General features: G+C 31.4%; 1 protein-coding gene across 1 annotated transcript; it reads right to left on the minus strand.

Moving 5' to 3' along the window:
* Positions 1 to 1,052: 1,052 nt before the first annotated feature.
* LOC111700330 (ectonucleotide pyrophosphatase/phosphodiesterase family member 6) lies at positions 1,053 to 21,428 on the minus strand. Its single transcript, XM_023471210.1, has 19 exons — positions 21,291 to 21,428; positions 19,047 to 19,160; positions 18,335 to 18,391; positions 16,722 to 16,807; positions 16,048 to 16,156; positions 15,725 to 15,800; positions 14,732 to 14,797; positions 13,398 to 13,452; positions 11,739 to 11,811; positions 11,277 to 11,357; positions 8,775 to 8,891; positions 5,890 to 5,998; positions 5,264 to 5,349; positions 4,779 to 4,881; positions 3,738 to 3,815; positions 3,388 to 3,508; positions 2,612 to 2,718; positions 2,249 to 2,357; positions 1,053 to 1,149 (listed from the first exon to the last, which is right to left on the minus strand). Exons 1-19 carry the CDS (start codon positions 21,408 to 21,410, stop codon positions 1,053 to 1,055), a joined length of 1,764 nt encoding a protein of 587 aa, XP_023326978.1. The 5' UTR covers positions 21,411 to 21,428.
* Positions 21,429 to 22,407: the final 979 nt, after the last annotated feature.

Below are 22,407 nucleotides of genomic sequence, written 5' to 3' on the forward strand. Positions count from 1 at the left end.
TGTAAACAATCATATCATAAGATAAAATAATTAAAAGTGAATTTTTACAAATGTTAAGATAACAAGTAATAAATCATGTCAGGAAAAGCAACCTTAGTTCTACTTTTTAATGAAAGCTAAGCAAGAATAGAACAAAATCATACACACTTGCATAAAAGGGTTCTTTTTAAAGCGCTAGAATGTTTTCCCTCCGCTTTATTTCCAAAATTATGGAATTTGATTGAATTAGAGCTTAAAGAAACTAAATCTGCAAAACTGTTTAAAAGAAAAGTCGCCAAGATCTATTTAGATAGTGATGCAAGTTATATCTGCCAAAAAACTGTGTATCATGTGGATAAACTTAATCTTTCTATCTTCTTCACCCTTCTCATTCACTTAAAATAACGGGCCAACCAATTAAAACAACCAACTCTGGTTAGGCGAGTCCAAACTACATAGTAAATTGTGATTGTTTATTTGTATTATCTCGTGCTTTGTAGTTAAATAAAAATATGAAAATGAAGAAAGGTATACTTCTTTTATGAAACCTGGGCTTCAGGGCTCTAAATGTTAGTTTATCATGAAAAATAACAGTTTTAAAAACATTTTAGGTGGGAGAGAGAAAATAGATAGAATAAGATATAAATAGGTATAGGATAGATAGAACATAGATATCAGATAGATAGAAGAAAGATATTAGATAGATAGAAGATAGATATTAGATAGATAGAAGAACGGTAGTCTTAAAAACATTGTTCTGATCAATAGGGAGGAAACCACAATTCAACATAATCAATGTTCAAAGAGAAAATGCTGAATATCTCATGTAATCTTGATCAAACAGAGCTTGTAAGGGTTCTGTTGTGATTCTATCTATGTATTCTGGTAAATCTTGTATTAAATCTGATTTTTAAACAGAAATTTTTAAAAATCCAAAAAATCTTAAGTGTTTTATTTCAAAGGGCATTTTATAACTGTACAAATATAAAATAAAGGGATACTTAATATTAATATTTACAATTTTTTTAAAATTTTGAATATAATATAAAATTGAATTTTTAGATACAAAAAAACTAATAAATTTTNAGAAGGAGGATGGAAGATAGGAGGGATAGGAATAGAACTGGAGTTAAGTTTTCTCCAGAGCTCAGAACAATCATCGGTTTCACCCTGAAATATTAAAATATTTATCTGATCGTCCAGGACGCCTTTCACCCAATAATTCTTTTATCCTTTCATCCTTTTATCCTTTCATCCTTTTATCCTCTTATACTTTTATTCGTTTATACTTTCATCCTTTTATCCTTTCATCCTTTTATCCATTCATCCTTTTATCCTTTCATCCTTTTATCCTTTTATCCTTTCAACCTTTTATTCTTTTATCCTTCTATCCTTTTATCCTTTTATCCTTTTATCCTTTTATCCTTTTATCCTTTCATCCTTTTATCCTTTTATCCTTTCAACCTTTTATCCTTTTATCCTTTTATCCTTTTATCCTTTCAACCTTTTATCCTTTTATTCTTTTATCCTTTCAACCTTTCATCCTTTTATCCTTTTTATCCTTTCGTCCTTTTATCCTTTTATCTTTTTATCCTTTCATCCTTTTATCCTTTAATCTTTTTATCCTTTTATCATTTTATCCTTTTATCCTTTCATCCTTTTATCCTTTTATCCTTTTATCCTTTTATCCTTTTATCCTTTCATTCTTTTATCCTTTCATCCTTTTATCCTTTTATACTTCTATCCTTTTATCCTTTTTTTCTTTTATCCTTTTATCCTGTTATTCTTTTATTTCTTCATTCTTTATTTCTCTAACCCATTGCCATTTTTTGAATGACCCCGTAACCCTTTATCTTATCACACTTTTATTTAACCCTTTTAATAAGGATTTTTCAAAAATGTAACATGGAGCCCCATATACAGATTGCTACATACATCCTAATATTGCTTTATCCGTTTATCCTTATATATCTTGAATCCTCTCATCCTGTTATTCATTTAAGCATGAACAACAAACTATTCAGATATATTGGACTACGGGGGAGCAATCCCAAAGGAAGAATAAGAATCCCCAAAAAAGAGGGGTGGTTGATAACCCTTATATTATCCTTCACATTGAAATTATTTAATTGTTACATCTTGTTATGCATTGATCCTGTTATCAACCCTAGAAACCTATAATTGGGTGCAAGGGAAGTGAAAAATCCCATTTAAAGAACGAGAATCTCGGAAAAGTATAGTCCTACCAACGTGCATCTCTTGGACCTACCTATCCCAACTACCATCATGAGGTTGAGGATCAACTTGAAGAAGGAAGGCCATAATCTGATAGATATCCACAATTTCTATAGTAGAACTGACATGTCCAGGTTTAAAATCTTAAAATAAAAATAAGAAATGACAATTTTTAGTTGAAAGTTTACAATGTTAATTTAAAAAGTGTTGTTAATGCATATTATTGATATGCTATCAAACTTATATCAAGATGTGTATATTAAAGACAGTTTAAAAAAACTCAGCTAAAATTAATGTCAAAAAATATATATTGCTATATTTTAAGAATAATGATCATAATACGTAAATGTATGAATGTGAAGACTATAGAAAATGATAACAATGATAATAATGATACCTGGTCCCCAAGCAAACCCAACAGTTTTCATCATGTGCGCAAACCGGTGATAAAGTTCCCCTTCTACTTTCTCTCGCGCGCGCAACTCTTTGCTCTTGTGCTTGTCCCTAAATTATTATCATTATTATTGTCACCAGATTATTATTATTATTACTATTGATTTTGTCCCTAGATTATTATTATTATTATTTTTGTCCCAAAGTTATCATTAGTTGTCCCTGGATTATTATTAATGATTTTGTCCCTAGATTATTATAATAATTATTATCTTTGTCCCTAGATTATTATTATTATTATTTTTGTCCCAAAGTTATCATTAGTTGTCCCTGGATTATTATTAATGATTATTATCTTTTTTCCTAGATTATAATTATTATTGTTATTTTTAATCATTCTAAACTACTTCATATTATGGTTAATCATATTAGTTTTTTGTAATAATCTTTACTATTATTTGTAAAAAAAATATATAGGAACCTTACTTTATTATAAATGTATTACCTGCCAGGAACTACTACGGGTGGAGGTGGGTTTGGAATGTATTCTGATATATTACCTGCCAGGAACTACTAGAGGTGGAGGTGGGTTTGGAATGTATTCTGATATATTACCTGCCAGGAACTACTAGAGGTGGAGGTGGGTCTGGAATGTATCCTGATATATTACCTGCCAGGAACTACTAGAGGTGGAGGTGGGTCTGGAATGTATCCTGATATATTACCTACCAGGAACTACTAGAGGTGGAGGTGGGTCTGGAATGTATCCTGATATATTACCTGCCAGGAACTACTAGAGGTGGAGGTGGGTCGGGAATATATCCTGAGGTTCCTAGAACTTGAGGTTCCTTCATAGGAGGCAGCAATTTCTCACTAGCGTTCCCAACTTCAATTTCAAAACCTAAAAAGGAACATAAATAGCTCCATAGCTAGAGAATATTTTTAAGTTTCAAACCTGGTTTAATTTCTAGATATTTATAAGTTTCAAACCTGGTTTAGTTTCTAGATATTTATAAGTTTCTAACCTGGTTTAATTTCTAGATATTAATAAGTTTCAAATCTGGTTTAATTTCTAGATATTTATAACTTTTTAACCTGGTTTAGTTTCCAGATATTTATAAGTTTCAAACCTGGTTTAGCAACTAGGAGAATATCCTGTGTCCAGGTGTGCCCGGAGTAGTGAAGGTATTCAGGAATTGTCGGATACTCTAGAAGCAGTGCATTGTTACTTTACGTTTTTTAAACATTCTAGGATTTTTGGTGTTTAGGAGGCCTCACAAAATTCTAGGATTTTTGGTGTTTAGGAGGCCTCACAAAATTTCTTTTTAATGAAATTATGCAAAATTTTACTGTAGCAGAAGGAATGATCCTGAGCGAAATCGTGCGTTTTACTCTTTTAGAGAATATACTTGTTGAATATATTGACGTAATGTTAATATTTAATTTACTGTACAATTTTTCAAAATTTCTACTGGTACCCATAAAAATGAAGAATTTGAGGACCAAAAAGACAAAAACATTTTTTTTGATGTTGTGATCACCAGTGCAAAGATGGCAATGCCCGATTTACAACGATACCTTTAAAAGCTGATAAAAAAGTTGAAAATTGTTTAATTTTGAACATTTCCCCTGTTTTTCTTATAACCAAAAAAGCGCAAATCACTTTTGCAAAGAAACCGCAAATGAAAATAAACAGTGTTCAAAGAACAAAAATAAGGAGTTCTTATCAGGGGGGCGGACATCTTGCTCCTGCCCTGAGCCCGTTCTTTCTATAGATATTGGTCGCGTAGTTCACGTACTTTGGGGGACGATATGTTAGCCACTAGATGTCTCATGCTAAATTCTTATCTGATAGATAGATATTTCTCCGTACACTTGACGACCAATATAGGAGACGTCAAGTTGTCGACCAATGTAGTTTATGAAAGGAACGGCCTCTGGTTGGCTGTATAGTTCACTTGGTATCATTGAGTACACAGGGTTTGGGGTATTGAATTCTTTTAGTAAAATTTATAAATTTATAAAAAATTTTCAGATGAACATTTTGGTTCTAATTTATTCTTGATTCGGGCAATTCCATCTTTACATGAATCGTCACTAGAAACTATACGCTTACAGTTTCTTAAATTCATAGGAACCATTGTAAACATATTTCTAAAAATAAGTCCAACCTAGCGGAGGAACTTGAAGATTAACATCTCTTACATAAACATCAATTCCAAGCATAGATCCGACACCCAGCTTTCCTGCCACACCATTCAGTATATCGCCAGCCTATACATGTACAGGTGATTAATCTAGTGTACATGTTGTACAGCTGGTACATGTGATTAATCTAGTGTACATGTTGTACAGGGTACATGTGATTAATCTAGTGTACATGTTGTACAGGGTCCGAAACTCCCGAATAATCAGAGTTGGCTTATGATATTTTCCCGAGGGAAGAAATCATTTTTACCCACCCTATAAATAAATTATGTACACACAAGATTTTGTAAAGCCCTTAATTTGCTTGCCTACAATTAGTGGTATCTCAAAAAGTATCAGTGTACATAATAATAAAACTATTTACATGTTTTCCACTTCGAAAAAATTGATACACTTTAAGTTTTATAAAATTGATTTAATTTACACTACAATAATATAGAATACATACCTTTAGAGCGTATGGTATCAGTACAACTGAACCTCCACGTTGTATAATGTACTGTACATGCTCAAACTCCATATAGTCTTCAAGAACTAGAACATAGATCAATGTACTGTACATGCTCAAAAACATAATAACAGATAGAATACTAGATTTAGTCTTTTTAAGATTTAGAGGTTTTTCGTCCACAATAACCCCGAGACAGAAGCCTAAAGGAGTTACGCGCATGTGGCGTTTAATTATAAGACAGAGAGAGAGCATGCGCTTCAGGTTCGTTATGAACGAAGAACAACTAAATCTTGAAAAGACGACATTCAGTGTTCTATTTGTTATTGTCAATTAATCTATGAACTCGAAGGAAACAGTAACACCTTGATGTTTTTTTTAACTTTTAATTGAAAACAAAGTTCTGCCTCTATATCAGGATATAGCAGTTAAAAAAACATTCTGGTAGCGAGATATCAAGAGATAGGACTTTGTCCATAACTTATACATTGTAAATACACATTTTTAAAATAATTTTTAATTTTACTCATTTTACACTCATAATTCTTGGCATACAAAAAAAATAAAGTAACTTGTTATTATTATTATTTCAGTACTGTACTGTACTGTACTGTACTGCACTGTACCTAGTTTAGTTGTGTTGGCTCGACTGTTTAGACCATAATCACTGAGAAGAAGAATATTCAACTTCAGATTTGCTCTTTCCTTCTTATTCTTTATATCAGATAATCTACCCTAAAACAAGACATTAGTTCAGATAATCTACCCTAAAACAAGACATTAGTTTGATAACTACATTAGTTCAGATAATCTACCCTAAAACAAGACATTAGTTTGATAACTACGTTAGTTCAGATAATCTACCCTAAAACTAGGCATATTATGAAAACAGCATTTTTTGTTTTTCTATGTGAAAGTTGAAAATGTACAGTGCGGTTGTCTGTAGAAGAGAGACAAAAGAGGAAATCGTGCAGAATAAAGGGATGAAAAGTACTGTTATGACTCGATCATATTATTCATTATATTCACCAGAATTAATGTATAAAATTGAAATATAAAAAAATTAATAATAATAGTTATTAATATTCTCGCCCTGAAAGCCTGGTATTATTAACTCATCAAACGGGCAATAAAATGATTAAATTATTAAATTATTTTGATTTATTTCATCGGACTTAAGTTTATTGTTAACAAATCAAAAAATTTTATTGACATAACTTTTAAAATATCAATAAAATAATTGCGAGATAAGCTAGATTTATTGAAACGCGTTTTAAATGTCAATTAGGAAGGTATTTAAAGGGACTGTATGTCAATTAAGATGATATTTAAATGGACTGTATGTCAATTAAGATGGTATTTAAAGGGACTGTATGTCAATTAAGAAGGTATTTAAAGGGACTGTATATCAATTAAGAACGTATTTAAAGTGACTTTATGTCAATTAAGAAGGTATTTAAAGGGACTGTATGTCAATTAAGAAGAATTTACATGGACTGTATGTCAATTAAGATGGTATTTAAAGGAACTGTATGTCAATTAAGAAGGTATTTAAATGGACTGTATGTCAATTAAGAAGGTATTTAAAGGGACTGTATGTCAATTAAGAAGGTATTTAAAGGGACTGTATGTCAATTAAGATAATATTTAAAGGGACTGTATGTCAATTAAGAAGGTATTTAAGGGACTGTATGTCAATTAAGAACGTATTTAAAGGGACTGCATGTCAATTAAGAAGGTATTTAAAGGGACTGTATGTCAATTAAGAACGCATTTAAAGGGACTGAAGGTCAATTAAAATAAAGTCCTAAATTTTCGCACTGAAAAAGTCCTGTGGGAAAAACTCCTTGGATTAAAAAGTCCTCGGAAAAAAGTCTCATTTACAGTGGAAAATGCCTGGAAACACAAGATGTTTACATGGAATCAAAGGATTTGATATTAAAAACACCCGTGGATATATTTAATATTCAGATGCATAGAAGAAAAGTCTGTTTTATGAAAACGTCTAAGGTAAGACCTCCTTTTCCAAAGACATATGACGTTTTTTCTTTAGGACTTTAATTCCTGTGATCTTATTTCCTGAGAATGAATTGGCAGCCCCCATATTATTTTAAGAAAAAACTCAGGACTTTATTTCCAGTGACATTTTGTCCCAGGACTTTATTTCCAGTGACATTTTGTCCCAGGACTTTATTTCCAGTGGCATTTTGTCCCAGGACTTCTGAAATTTGGGACTTTTTAACAAAGTTTTTATTTCCAGGTTTTTTTCCAAAAACTTTTTTTCCTATGACTTTCTTAAATACATTCGTTAGAACATGGTTTAAGGGGTAACATTGTGAATCAGGCTTAATGAAGTTGTGTAGATAGTACCTTTACACACACTTATAGTCAAATGTAGGTTTTTACAATTGTACAGAAAAATAACCTTTTAGGGTTCTTTCAGATACCCTGTGTAAAATATTTATGATGAGAACGAATTATTTGGTGTACAGCCTTAATAGTTAATTGAGAATATTAGGTTATTCCTGTGTCACCATATAAATATTTTCATAAATAATTCCGCATCCTGTTTTTTGACAATTGCTCTTAAAAACACCATTTACAGGTTTAAACTGAAGAAATAAAACATTCGGCACTCGGTCACTTATGTTTTACTCAATTAAAGTCTTGTCTATTTCGTATAGTTTTATATAAAAAAATGGCAAAACTTAACAGAAAAAGCGGGAATTTTGACCATTTTCTAATCATTTTTCAATCTTTGAAGAAAAATACTTTATATATAAATATATACTTTATACCTTGGTACCTTGGAGAACCCTGAAAGTCTAGATTTTTTGCAAAATTGAAATTATCGTAAAAACCTATATTTGACTAGTGCAGAATCACTTTTCCTTATTTTAAAGATTTTTCAAATTTTTATAATGTCGGATCAAAATAATTTTGATCATTTCAGTTTTCCTATCACAGTTGAAATATTTGAAGAATGAACATAATTGAAAAAACTCCTAATAATTCATTTAAGGACATTCACAACAGTACCTTATTCACATTCACATTCACAAGAGTACCTTATTCACATTCACATTCACAACAGTACCTTATTCACATTCACATTCACAACAGTACCTTATTCACATTCACATTCACAACAGTACCTTATTTACATTCACATTCACAACAGTACCTTATTCACATTCACATTCACAACAGTACCTTATAACCCTGATTCTCTTAATAATATTTCTGTGTGTTTTCTTATTTAAAATTGATATCTCCAAGAGGTATGTTTACGCACAATACACAGAGAATTGAATTTTCAAAAATAAAAACTATTCCAGATTAAATAAAAAACCACGACATATTCTATATAAAAGCTGGGATAAGGTTCCGATGTAGATCGGCTCAATTAGAATTCACTGAAGAAATAACGCCGACAGTTCCATTTAAAACAACTGCGAAAAGCTTTAATTGAATTATAATTTTTGCAGCGCTATGGCTAGGATAAATCTACCTGAAGAACATCATCTAAGTCAGCTAGAGTATTCTTGACTTCTTGACTGTTAGGACCGTAGGTTAGAGCAGCTTTCTTTAGAGCATCAGTATATACAATACTTAGATCATAATCAGCCTATACAATATATCAGTATATACAATACTTAGATCATAATCAGTCTATACAATATATCAGTATATACAATACTTAGATCATAATCAGCCTATATACAATATATCAGTATTAGTATAATAGTATATAAACTATAGAGCTTAGTGTCCATAAAAATTCACAGAATTGCATTATTCATCTTGGCTCGTATAAATACTTCAATTAAATTTAATCATTCATTTATTGTAACCTATAAGCGTCGAATGTAATTAGATGCATTCGTAAATAGCTTCATAATATTTTTCTTTGTTTTTATATACGATGCACTTGGAACCACGTGGTACCACAGAAACATCGAGAGCAGAGACACCTGGCGGCCAACATAATCTTTGTTTAAATTGCATCATATATAAAAAAATTAAAATATTATGAAATATTTACCAATGAATCAATCTGCTTTTCAGTGGCGTAAATAAGGGTTGTTGTGAAATATATTGATTTTAGGGGGTTTTCAGGCCCTAACGGGTGCTGAGCCCCCCTGGAAAGAGAAAAAAATTTAAGCCCCACCCCTGGACAAATTCTTGAATACGCCCCTGATTGAAATTAACCAAACCTGAAGATATTCTTCAAAAGTTTTTTAAGCGCAAATCCGCACCGCCTTTTTAATGGAGGAAAGAGTTGTTACTTTGCTTTTGTTTTTAAAAAAAGGTTGATTTTAAAATTTAATATCTTTTAAATATGCAGATATTCAGATATTTCGGACTTTAAGTCAACATATTCTAAATGATTTTAAATTCTAAAGTAATTGTCAATGTCATTAGAATTAGATGTTTCTTTAATAGAAAAAAGGGTATGGGCAATAAAGAATACATTTTTACTTCTAAATAATGTTATTTCCATATTAGATTTATTTAAGATCTCTAACATACTACATTGACGACAAGAACATTTTAGAAATTAGAAATAAGAATATAAACAAAGACAATGTTTTTTCAAAGTTTTGCAGAGTAGCTTCTCTAAAGATTTTAAAAAGTAACATCTTTTTCCTCTTAGAGTAAAACTATTATTTTTTATCTTACTTAAAATAAATTCAGTTTTTTTTACAGATCTTTGTAGTTGATGTAAAATGAATGACTATAATGAAGGATATAAAACAAGGTGAAAGCTAAAATGTATGAAATGAAGCTATTATTGGGTGGAGTTTGTAAATGCCAGAAATGAGTGGAAAATGCAAATCAAACCCAACTAAAACCAATAATTTGATATACATCATGATAATTTTCTAGAGGGAGGGTAAAAAAAATTCTAGGGGGGGGGGATAAAAAAAATATAAAATTACAAAATCTTACCCCCCCCCCTACAGAAACCTTATTTACGCCCCTGCTGCTTTTCGACACCTTCAGGTTGCAATATCTGAATGACTAATTTTAGGTTTAATTAAATTACGATCATAATGTTACTCTGTGAATTTGTATGGACGCTATAAGCTATTAAGTATAAAACATTTTAAACCATTTTCTCCTGAGCAGACGCAGCAGATAACAGTAAAATTACTATTGATCGATTAGCCTATACCCCCTTTAATTTTTCGCGATTACTCCCTTTAATATAAAACAGGAACTACCAAATAAAACTATTTATTAATTTATTGATATAAAAGTGTACTGTGAGCTGTGTATTGTAATTGTGTTGTAAACTATTATGTTTATGACCTAGTAGTTCTGTTATTTGTTAAGTTTACGTAAGCCCGTTAAATTATAAAAGAATTAATGTGTGTTACAAGTTTTGTTATTCAACAATGTTGATTTTTTTTTCGAATACATACATTAACATTTGAAATTAAATTTTTCTCATTTGTTGAAAACTTTGTCTCTTAGAAAACTAATGCAAGTAACGAGGAATTCTTTTCAGACGAAGAAGAAAGAGATTGTAGATAAGTTCCCAATTTGTACTCTATAAACCTTTGTCTCAACAAGACAGAATGTGGTATCCATAGATTAATTAAAATAACAGATATGAAACTAGATGTCGTCTCTTCAAGAATTCTGTGTGTTTCGTCCACAATAACCCTGAGGTAGAAGCCCAAAGAATTGTTACGCGTAGTCGGCGTATGAACAAAGACAGACAGACAGTCTGTTCTTCGCCGACTACGTGTAACTCCTTTGGGCTTCTGCCACAAGGTTATTGTGAACGAAACAAACAGACGACATCTAGAGTCCCATCTGTTATTTTAATTAATTTATGGTGGAATCCCTGTTACATATCTAACTATTAGTGATTTTAACAGTGGACCTCTGTAACTTGTTTTTGTTATAATTATCAGAATTTAACACTGTTTAAGATAACGGTTTAAAGGGTAAATCGTAAATGCCACACTTGAAATTACTCCAACAGTCCCTTTAAAATTACCGAATGTATTTTAGTAAAGGCCTGATTGAACAGTTGAATTAGTTTCTGCTTGCTTGGCATCCCACTCTTCGTGTGAAAGGGCTGGACACCAAAAAATCTCATTTTAGAAATAACAATTTTCTCAAAAATTAATTTTTTTAATAAATTTAAAAAACTAAAAAACTTTTAAAAGTTTTAAAAATACATAATTCACAAAACTTTGATTTCCTATTTCCTATATCTTTGCAACCCAATATCGTGGACCTTGGATATTTCAAAGACTCTTCCAAACTTACAGCGACTTGAAGATTTCTGTGTACCGTTCATTCACATTGTTAATTGAATCTTAGGATAAAGAATTGTAATCCATTATTTAAACCCCTCTTTGATATTCTGTATTTAGATGGCTTTAAAGTTGTGCTGCTTGCAAAATGAAGGTTTTATGAGTATTTTAAAATTTCCAAAAATCGAGATTTTTTTTCCCTTGCAATCATTCGGATCTTCAAGTGTATTCCCAGCCAAAGTACAGTCATGCCAGTTTAGTACACTTACTTTCCTTAATATAGATAGTTTAGTACACTTACTTTCCTTAATATAGATAGTTTAGTACACGTACTTTCCTAAATATAGGTAAGTAGTACATTTACTTTCCTAAATATAGGTAAGTAGTACATTTACTTTCCTTAATATAGATAGTTTAGTACACTTACTTTCCTTAACATAAATAGTTTAGTACACATACTTTCCTTAATATAGATAGTTTAGTATACTTACTTTCCTTAATATAGATAGTTTAATACATCTTACTTTCCTTAATATACATAGTTTAGTACACTTACTTTCCTTATAATAGCTAGTTCAGTACACTTACTTTCCTTATAATAGATAGTTCAGTACACTTACTTTCCTTATAATATATAGTTTAGTACAGTTACTTCCCTTATAATAGATAGTTCAGTACACTTACTTTCCTTCTAATAGATAGTTCAGTGTACTTACTTTCCTTAAAAAAGATAGTTCAGTATGTTATAATAGATAGTTTGGTACACTTACTTTCCTTATAATAAATAGTTTAGTACACTTACTTTCCTAAAAATAAAAGTTCAGTACAGTTCCTTCCGTTATAATTGATAGTTCAGTACACTTACTTTCCTTATAATAGATAGTTTAGTATACTTACTTTTCTTAATCTAAATAGTTTATTCAGTACACTTACTTTCCTTATAATAGATAGTTTAGTATACTTACATTTCTTAATCTAAATAGTTTAGTACACTTACTTTCCTTAATATAGATAGTTCAATACACTTACTTTCCTTATAATAGATGGTTCAGTATACTTACTATTCTTAATATAAATAGTTTAGTACACTTACTTTCCTTAATATAGATAGTTTAGTACATCTTACTTTCCTTAATATAGATAGTTTAGTACACTTACTTTCCTTAATATAGATAGTTTAGTACACTTACTTTCCTTAATATAGATAGTTTAGTACATCTTACTTTCCTTAATATAAATAGTTTAGTACATCTTACTTTCCTGAATATAAAAAGTTTAGTACATCTTACTTTCCTTCATATAGATAGTTTAGTACACCTAATTTCCTTAATATAGATAGTTTAGTACACATACTTTCCTTAATATAGATAGTTCAGTATACTTACTTTCCTTATAATAGATAGTTCAGTACAATTACTTTCCTTAATGTAGATAGTTTAGTACACTTACTTTCCTTAATATAGATAGTTCAGTACACTTAATTTCTTTAATATAGATTCAATTGTAATCTATAGAATAGGATTCTGAATCTAATAACTCTCACACCTGTTATGATTCATAACAGAATAGAGGGACTAGAGGAGCAGTACGCTCCAGGATCTTCTACAGGAAAGATGTTAGAGCTTAACTCCGGGACTTGTTCTTGGAACTATCCCTATTCCGAGCTATTGAGCTCACAACGGTTACACTGTAATATCTATTTTACGTGTAATGGGTCTATTTACACTGAAAAATTGCAGTATCTCATATTCATGGGCAATTGAAATTTGAAAGTCATAACTTGAGTATAAAAGTCGTCTTCTGATTCCAGAGTTTTCTAGTTCTTTCTTTATTTTGGTGAACACTCCCTTTAAACCTGCCTGCCGTGTTTAGCAGCTGTTGACCAAATAGGTTCACCGGAAACCCACCAGGATTCTGAAATATTATGTGGGTTTAAATTAAAATATTTGGAAAGCCTTGAAAAACGGGTTTCAAAAATGTTTTTATTTTAGTTTTTCCTCGTTGCTCTATAGTTGCTCTATAGTTGCTCTATAGTTGCTCTATAGTTGCTCTATAGTTGCTCTATAGTTGCTCTATAGTTGCTCTATAGTTGCTCTATAGTTGCTCTATAGTTGCTCTATAGTTGCTCTATAGTTGCTCTATAGTTGCTCTATAGTTGCTCTATAGTTACTCTATAGTTGCTCTGTAGACCAACCAGAAAATTTTGATTCTCTGGATCAAGCATTGATCTCTATTGATCTACGGATTAACTTAATTCCTCATCAATATTCCAGGATGGTTATACCCTTCAGGAATTACAGGGTGTCCCACGAAACATTACAGTTGGTGAATAGTTTAGAATGTCTTTTTCCATTATTTGTTAAGTAGTTTGATACCAAAGATCAATAAAAATATTATATTGGAGTCATATTAAATTAAAATTGATTTCAAAGTAAAATATAAATAAGCAAATCATTTGTTTGACTAAAAAAAACTATTTATTAAATGTCATATTTCGTGGGACACCCTGTACTTTAATTGATTGTTCAAGCGTTGATCCTAAAATTTATAAATGCCCACATTGGATATCAAGATCAAGATTAACAATATAAACACAAACGTTCAGATCTCAGGATATAGGAAAAATTAAATAAATATATACTGTGAATCCCAAATAAATGAATAAATAGCAAAAGTTTTGTAGAATGTCGTATTCTCAACATATTTAAGATCAAATGCCGCGGAAAAACGAGTTTAAGATATCAATTGCTGTCCTCCATATTTTAGGGCTATTAATTTACCTTGAATAAAAAATAAAAAACAGTTTCTACAATGATATTTGGATATATTTTCATAATTCGAATCCAACCCTCTGAAGCTGAGAACATCTCAGCAGCTTTCTTTTTGTGCAGACCAATTATGAAGCATTCAGAGGCCGTTCCTTCCATAAACTACATTGGTCGACAACTTGACGTCTCCTATATTGTCTTCAAGTGTACTGTCAAAATTATCTATCTATCAGATATAAATTAAGCATGAGACATCTAGCGGCCAACATATCGTCTCCCAAAGTGCGTGAACTATACGACCACTATCCATAGAGAGAACGGGCTCAGACGTCATAAATTCTTAAATAAATTTCAAGACGACATTTCACGCGCTCTTGCTATGTATACGTATATATGTGAGTTTGGCTGTATATATAAATAAATACCTAAACTATCATCTCTACTGAAGAGTTCCCTTGTTTTCAAATTGTACATATAATCCCCTGTTACTCCTGATAAATAATTAATAAGTAAAGTAATGAAAACAATGAAAACCAGAAAACTTAAGAATAGGAAGACGACTCTAGGACTAAACTTCCAAATAGTGAACATAAGACACAGAAATTGTGCAGTCGATACAGACCCATTCTGTTTGATAAGGGATTTTTAGTTACTTAAAGAATATATGAATTCGACTTTTTACTCCACAATTTTCTGGCTCCCACTGCAGTGACAATGATTAAATTATTAATAATGATATTTTAATGACATGATAAAAATAAGAAAAAAAAAATAAAATTCACGTTCTTAAAAAAATCAAAATTATACAGTGAAACCCTTTATGGCGAATACATCGGAAAAATTTATCAAACGTCGTCTTGACAATTTTTCAATGAGTTTTAAACTATATTACGTAAATTTCAGTATTTGCGAAAATAAATAAATTTTAGCCATGAATATGCGGGAACAGTTTTAAAGAGTTCCATATAATCATTTAATTAAAAAACTAAATATCTGTAATTCATTACATTATCAGAAAGTGAAGAATACGACATTTGATGAATTCTTTCGATGTATTCGTTATTAAGGGTTTCACTGTAGTAAAAAAAAAAATTTTTTATAATTCAATGAGAATTAAAAGAAATATCATTTAACAATGATTTAACTGATAATAAAGTTAAAAAGTTAAAATATTACCATCAAAAATGTGTTTTTTATAAGAATAGAGTTGAAATTAATTTTATAAAAAAAACTTTCAAAAATTTTAAAAAGACATTACTAGCGCGACTTTAAGACCTCGTTTATCTCCAAAACCAGTAAATTATTTGGTTACCTAAAATAATTTTAAAAATATTTGAATCCATTGCTAAATGCAGAAGAAGGAGTTTTGATTGAAAACATTAAAACTGAAGGCGGGGGGGGTTTAATTCTAGGTAAACCTGTATTATGTGGATAAAGTCCAGTAGCTAGGCTGGTCCAGGTGGGCAGGTCATAGGGGGGAAATACAGGTATCACCTTAGTAAAGATAGATATTTGACCTCTTGACCTACTTGACCTTCTTGACCTGCTTGACCTGCTTGATCTCCTTGACCTGCTTGACCTGCTTGACATGCTTGACCTGCTTGACCTGATTGACCTGCTTGACCTGCTTGACCTCCTTGGCCTCCTTAAACTCCTTGACCTCCTTGACCTCCATGATAGCCTTGACCTACTTGACCTCCTTGACCTCCTTGACCCTTGACCTTCGTGACCTCCAAGTTACCTGGCTCATTGTTGCGCCATGTTTCTGAATCCAATTAAACGCTTTCAGATTTCCTAATCCAGGATTGGTTCCGTTCCAAAACTCTTCAGTCAGGTAGTCCCATCTTAACCTAGTCAGGTAGTCAGGTAGTCAGGTAGTAAGGTAGTCAGGTATTCAGGTGGTCAGGTAGTCAGGTAGTCAGGTAGTCAGGTAGTCAGGTAGTCAGGTAGTCAGGTAGTTAGGTACTCAGATAGTCAGGTAGTCAGATATTCAGTAGTCAGGTAGTCAGTTAGTCGGGTATCCAGGTAGTCAGGTAGTCAGGTACTAAGGTAGTAAGGCAGTCAGGTAGTTAGGTAGTCAGGTAGTCAGGTACTCAGGTACTCAGGTACTCAGGTACTCAGGTACTCAGATAGTCAGTAGTCAGATAGTCAGGTAGTCAGTTAGTCGAGTATTCAGACAGTCAGGTAGTCAGGTAGTAAGGTAGTCAGGCAGTCAGGTAGTCAGGTACTCAGGTAGTCAGGTACTCAGGTACTCAGATAGTCAGTAGTCAGATAGTCAGGTAGTCAGTTAGTCGGGTATTCAGGTACTCAGGTAGTCAGGTAGTCAGGCAGTGAGGTAGTAAGGTAGTCAGGCAGTCAGGTACTCAGGTACTCAGGTAGTCAGGCAGTGAGGTAGTCAGGGAGTCAGGTACTTACCCCCCAATAATGATTACGAAGAGAGGTCGTCTTTCCCATTTATGATATCCCTTGTAGTTGATATAGGGCTTCAGCTTAGGTTTTACCTTTAAGAAAACATAAGTTAAGTTAACTCTTGAGTTGCATATTTAATTCACAACAGTACCAGTAAACCTGTGTCTGGTCACATATGCAAAAGATCTTTATCATATTTTCTTTTAAAATTGTTTATTTGTTGTTGTTGATGTAATGGGAAATATTACCAAGATTTAACGATTTTAACACTAGAAAAACAATGATATCTTCTACAGAATTGGTCAGAGTCCGAATTTAATGAATTTGAGCCGCGTCTCAAATTTAATCCGCGGCTTCAATTCTTTAAATTCGGCCTCAGATAAAGTACAGGTTCATTGTGAAACACGGGCACACCTCTTTTATATATACTTTTAAAACATTAATAAACTTGATTAAATTAATGAAAAGTGAAAAGAGCTTCGTCTCGGTTTTGTCTCTTTACACGACGTGTAGTGTTCTACAGGGTGTCCCAAAAAAACATGGGAATTCAGTGACGAATTCGATATCGTCTTTGTTATTAATTAGCATTGTAATACCTAATTTCAAAAGCCATAATATTATTATGTCTGCTAGAGTTATTCTAAAATGTCTCCGCAAGATGAACAGTGAAGACGGACAAGTTTACTCTGTTTGTATACTACAATTTTCTTGTTTTACTAAGTACAACCATATGCAGTTAAAACATAAACAAACAAAATGTGAACAAAGCAGACAAAACTCTTACAGATTACAGCTTTCTCAGAAGTATCACTTTACTAAATCAAAGTATTAACTGAAAAGACGATATCAAATTCGTCACTGAATTCCCATGTTTATTGGAACACCCAGTATAATTTTGAACTTTAAAATAAAAAAACTTGCTTTTTAGCTTTTTAGAGAACCATTAAAATCACAAAATACAAAATCTTGATAATTCATATTTATTATTTAAAGAAAAAATGAGGAGGCAGTATAAGCATGATTTTAATTACGGTCCTATACGCTATATGTCCTATTCTCATCATGACTGAATTATTTTAAAACTAAATATTTGTTATTTCACGATTTTTTTGTGAATTTTATCTTAAATTATTTTTTTCTGAAATTCAATTATTACATTTTTTTCTATGATTACATAAAGAAAACAATTTGCCAAAATGTGGGAAAATAGAAACGAAAAAAGAGGAAAGATTTAAAAGCATTGAAATTATCTTGATTTTTTTTTTGTTTTTACTGAAACAAATGTTTTTTAACAAACTTTTGAAAAAACGATAGTTTTAACGGTTTTTTTGTACAATCGAATTTACTGAACGGTCTGTGAGTGAGAAAACGAACGAAACATCTGGAAAATAACCGGTACCTTTGAAAACGAACTAAATCAATTTTTTTGAACTGTATTTTTGAACTGTATTTTTGAACTGTATTTTTGAACTGTATTTTTGAACTGTATTTTTGAACTGTATTTTTGAACTGTATTGCGAAAACAAAACAGAAGAAAATGGGCTGTTTACGAATGAACGATATAAAATAATAATAGTTAAAAATGAATTATTTTAAGATTGACAAATTTTAAACATCACCTCTATCTCACAGTTAACGTCACCCTCATGTAAATCTTCAGTTTTACATTTCGGAATCTGAAATATTCAAATAAATTTTTTGATATAAACTTTTTTTAAAGCTTTGCATGTATTTTCAAATTTTCGTGCATTATGCAGTGATAACCACAAAACTATAGACTAATACGACGACATAAAGCAATACAATGGTGTAATTAGTGTTGTTATAAAACAAATAGTTATACTAGTCATGGTTTAGTGAAATGGGTCTGTTTACACTGCACACTTGTTGTGCTTTCTGTTCGTTAAACCTCATAACTTGTGTCTATCACTGTATTCCTTTTTTTGGGGTCAAAATTATGTTCATAAAAATGTTTAAATTTGGCAAAATATGAAACTCAAAAAAAGTTTTCATACGTAATTTCATATAAGAATTTTCAATATTAACAATTAATGTAAAAATGGTTTCTACTAGTCTTAAAAAGTTAGTAATGAAATTTCAAATAAGTAAATAAAGATATTAATGAATGTAATAATTCTTACACTTTATTTATTTATTATTCTTGAAAAGATTTTATTACTGTTTTAGAATAGGTAAAAAATCCCTGTAAAATTTAGTCTTAACCCTGAACAGGCTGGAGGATGGGGGGGAGGGGGGCGGGGGTAGAGTTAATTTAAGTCTTGTTTTTAGATTAACTTGTCATGTTTAATGATGTATGCAAACCATTTGTACCTGCGTATGTTGATCAGCTGGTCTATGAACATTATAATCAACATCAAAATCTACAGAATGTTCTCCCGCATTTTCTTCATCTTCATCATCCTCTTCACTATCAACTGCTTCAGCCTGAAAACCGGTTATTTTATTTCAAAAATGTATAACTATGATTCACAGTGATCAAAACAGTAAATAAGAATTATTAAATATTTAATAAATAATTTTGATGAATAATGGTATTATTAAGCATATATTTCAAGGGGGAAATGCTCTTTATTTGATCAATAATGTGGAAGATAACGTACTTGATTTAGCGTAAAAAGTGTCAAATTTAATTCATTGTTTATGAATTTTAAATCTAAATTAAAAGATATATTAGTCATTTTTCTTTTTTTAATCTTAAGATTATTTTAATCTGTAGCTTGTATCTTCGGAAGTATATAACATTTAACCATAGGTCGGATTCTGGTAGGTATATTCAAAAAGAGGGAAAAGTAGTGGATTAAGTAGAAAACAAAAGTGTCCACAGCGGATATTCAGATTAAGCAATCGGTATTAAGGGTATCCACTTCTAAAGTTTTTAGCTCTGCATAACTTCAAGAACATATTTTTTGCATAAATTAAAAACTACACAATATACATTATACATATTGATGTATTTTATAATCGATATGTGTATACGTAATATAATAAGTTGAAAATGCATTCAAATTCTAGGAAATGTTTGCTTTTAGATAAAGAATACGTTGTAGTACAAATATATTTTTCATTGATATATATATATATTAAATATCTATACGTGTTTCCTTAAAAATGTTCCCGTCCGACGTTTGTACTGGCCCAACGTTTATATTAGTCAGACGTTTGTTCTGGCCCAACGTTTATATTAGTCAGACGTTTCTCTCAATTCGACGTTTGTAAGTCCGACGTTTGTACTGTCCGACCTTTGTAATGTCTGAAGTCTGTACTGGTACACTGTAAGGTACTAGTACAGCAAAGTATGGTGCTAAGTAAACTACAGTACAGTGCAATACAGTAAAATTAAGCTACAAATCTTAATTATCTCGAAATCTATGAACTAATTAATCAATGTTTTATCAACCAAAATTATGATTAATTTCAAGCGTGACCTTTAAATCAAGTTTTAAATCGATGCACTAAAGTCTTTTAGTACAAGAGGTGGTCTTAAAACTTTGCGAGGAAAAACTAAGAATATCTCAGCATTTCAGGTATTTTTTCAAGATGATAATGCATTTTCGTGTTTCCTGCTTAAACTTGATTATCTTTAATTCTAGTTTCTATTTGAGTTTTTAGATTTTTGTTACAGAAACTAATAATCTGTAATAATAAAGCTCTAAGCTCATATATATATGTCAGCTATACTCGGCTAAACGACTGGACCGATTGGGCTGACATTTTTTGAGGGAACCCATGGCTACGCAGTACGCTGCCATGGCGGTAACAAAGGCTAAAAAATCGATTTTTTTAAATTCGCATTTTTTCAAAATTCGATTTTTTAAAACGGGTACTTTAACAAAACAAAGATTTCCTCCGAAAACTACGTTGCTCAGAATTTTTTTTTTGGATAGCGATGTGCATGTGAAAAGCAACTCTATAAATAAAAAGTAGGGCTGGGCAAAGTTCCCTTAACGGAACAGAGGTTTTCAAAAATTAATGGAAGAAACAGCAACAAACAGATAATATTTAAACCGTTAACGGTACGGATTAGCCGCTTTGAAAAAAAAATAATATTGAAAACGAAAACAAAACGTTAACCATTAATTCTTAAACAGTCACACAATTTATTTTTCGGCGCTTTGCGCGGTTAATATTGTAATAGACCATTAATGGCTGAAGCCGTTAAGAGTTGTTGAAAATATTTTCCGTTAATGTCGTTAATAAAGATGAGATCATGAACTATAAACCGTAATTTAAAAAAACGTTATATACTGGGAACAAAACGTTATATACTGGGAACAAAACGAACATGCTGTTCATACCTTTAAAACCAACGGCTAACTAAAACTAATGGCTAACTAAAACTAACAGCTAACTAAAACTAGCGGCTTACTAAAACTAACGGCTAACTAAAACTAACGGCTAACTAAAACTAACGGCTAACTAAAACGGCTAGAAAAGTCAACCAACACGAATAGAAATGTCTACTGCATGGCTCCTTAATCTAAGGGTTCCTGAGTTGTGATCGGACAAACAGACAAACAGACAAACAGAAATTACTAATTTATATTTAAAGATTACCGGGGGTCTTTCTATTTGACTTGGAGCACTTTCTACTGAATTCTCTCCATTTACTAGAGTGCAATTAGGCAGGGACACTAGCGCCACTAGCAGGACTAGCGGAATTATATGAAACTGCATGCTGTCAGGAGGACAGCAGACAGCCTACTGCCACTCCGGTCAACTTTCTCCAGAAATCAGTAGATTCGGCAGTAATTATACAGGGTGTTCCACAATACTAGTATACAGGGTGTTCATCAATACTAGTATACAGGGTGTTCATCAATACTAGTATACAGGGTGTTCATCAATACTAGTATACAGGGTGTTCATCAATACTAGTATACAGGGTGTTCATCAATACTAGTATACAGGGTGTTCATCAATACTAGTATACAGGGTGTTCATCAATACTAGTATACAGGGTGTTCATCAATACTAGTATACAGGGTGTTCATCAATACTAGTATACAGGGTGTTCATCAATACTAGTATACAGGGTGTTCATCAATACTAGTATACAGGGTGTTCATCAATACTAGTATACAGGGTGTTCATCAATACTAGTATACAGGGTGTTCATCAATACTAGTATACAGGGTGTTCANTTGGCCAAATAACGGTACTAAATTCCTGTTTTTTAACTTTTAATGTTTTTAATGAGTTTTTTAGCTCTAACTCACTCAATTTTCAATTTTTTTAACGCTTTTCAGATTTGAATTCAGAACTGAATTTCCAAGAAAATAATGTATAACATAAAAATAAAAAATAAAAAATTTTTTTTTGTGGCGTTAAGGTGAATTCTCCGATATTAATTCGTCAAATCGATCCCCTATGGACAATTTTGAAATTTTTTTTGATTGCAATATTTTTTTAAAGTGAAAACGCAAGGACTTCCGGTGGGCGGTTGGGTCTATTCCAATATTTATCACCCTTACTGGACATGCACTCCATAAATGGAAGGTCACTTGAAATTACGTCTCTAGTCCCTTTAGACACACTTTGAGTTAAAAGTCTAATGGTAAAAACTTTCATTTACAAATTTTAAAAATCGTTAAAAAAATAATATTGTAACATCTTTATATTGCATAATGCAAATTCTTCTGCACAATCTCTATAAAGGTTAACAATAAAAAAG

Source organism: Eurytemora carolleeae, unplaced genomic scaffold (assembly GCF_000591075.1).
Source record: "Eurytemora carolleeae unplaced genomic scaffold, Eaff_2.0 scaffold311, whole genome shotgun sequence".
Taxonomy (NCBI): domain Eukaryota; kingdom Metazoa; phylum Arthropoda; class Copepoda; order Calanoida; family Temoridae; genus Eurytemora; species Eurytemora carolleeae.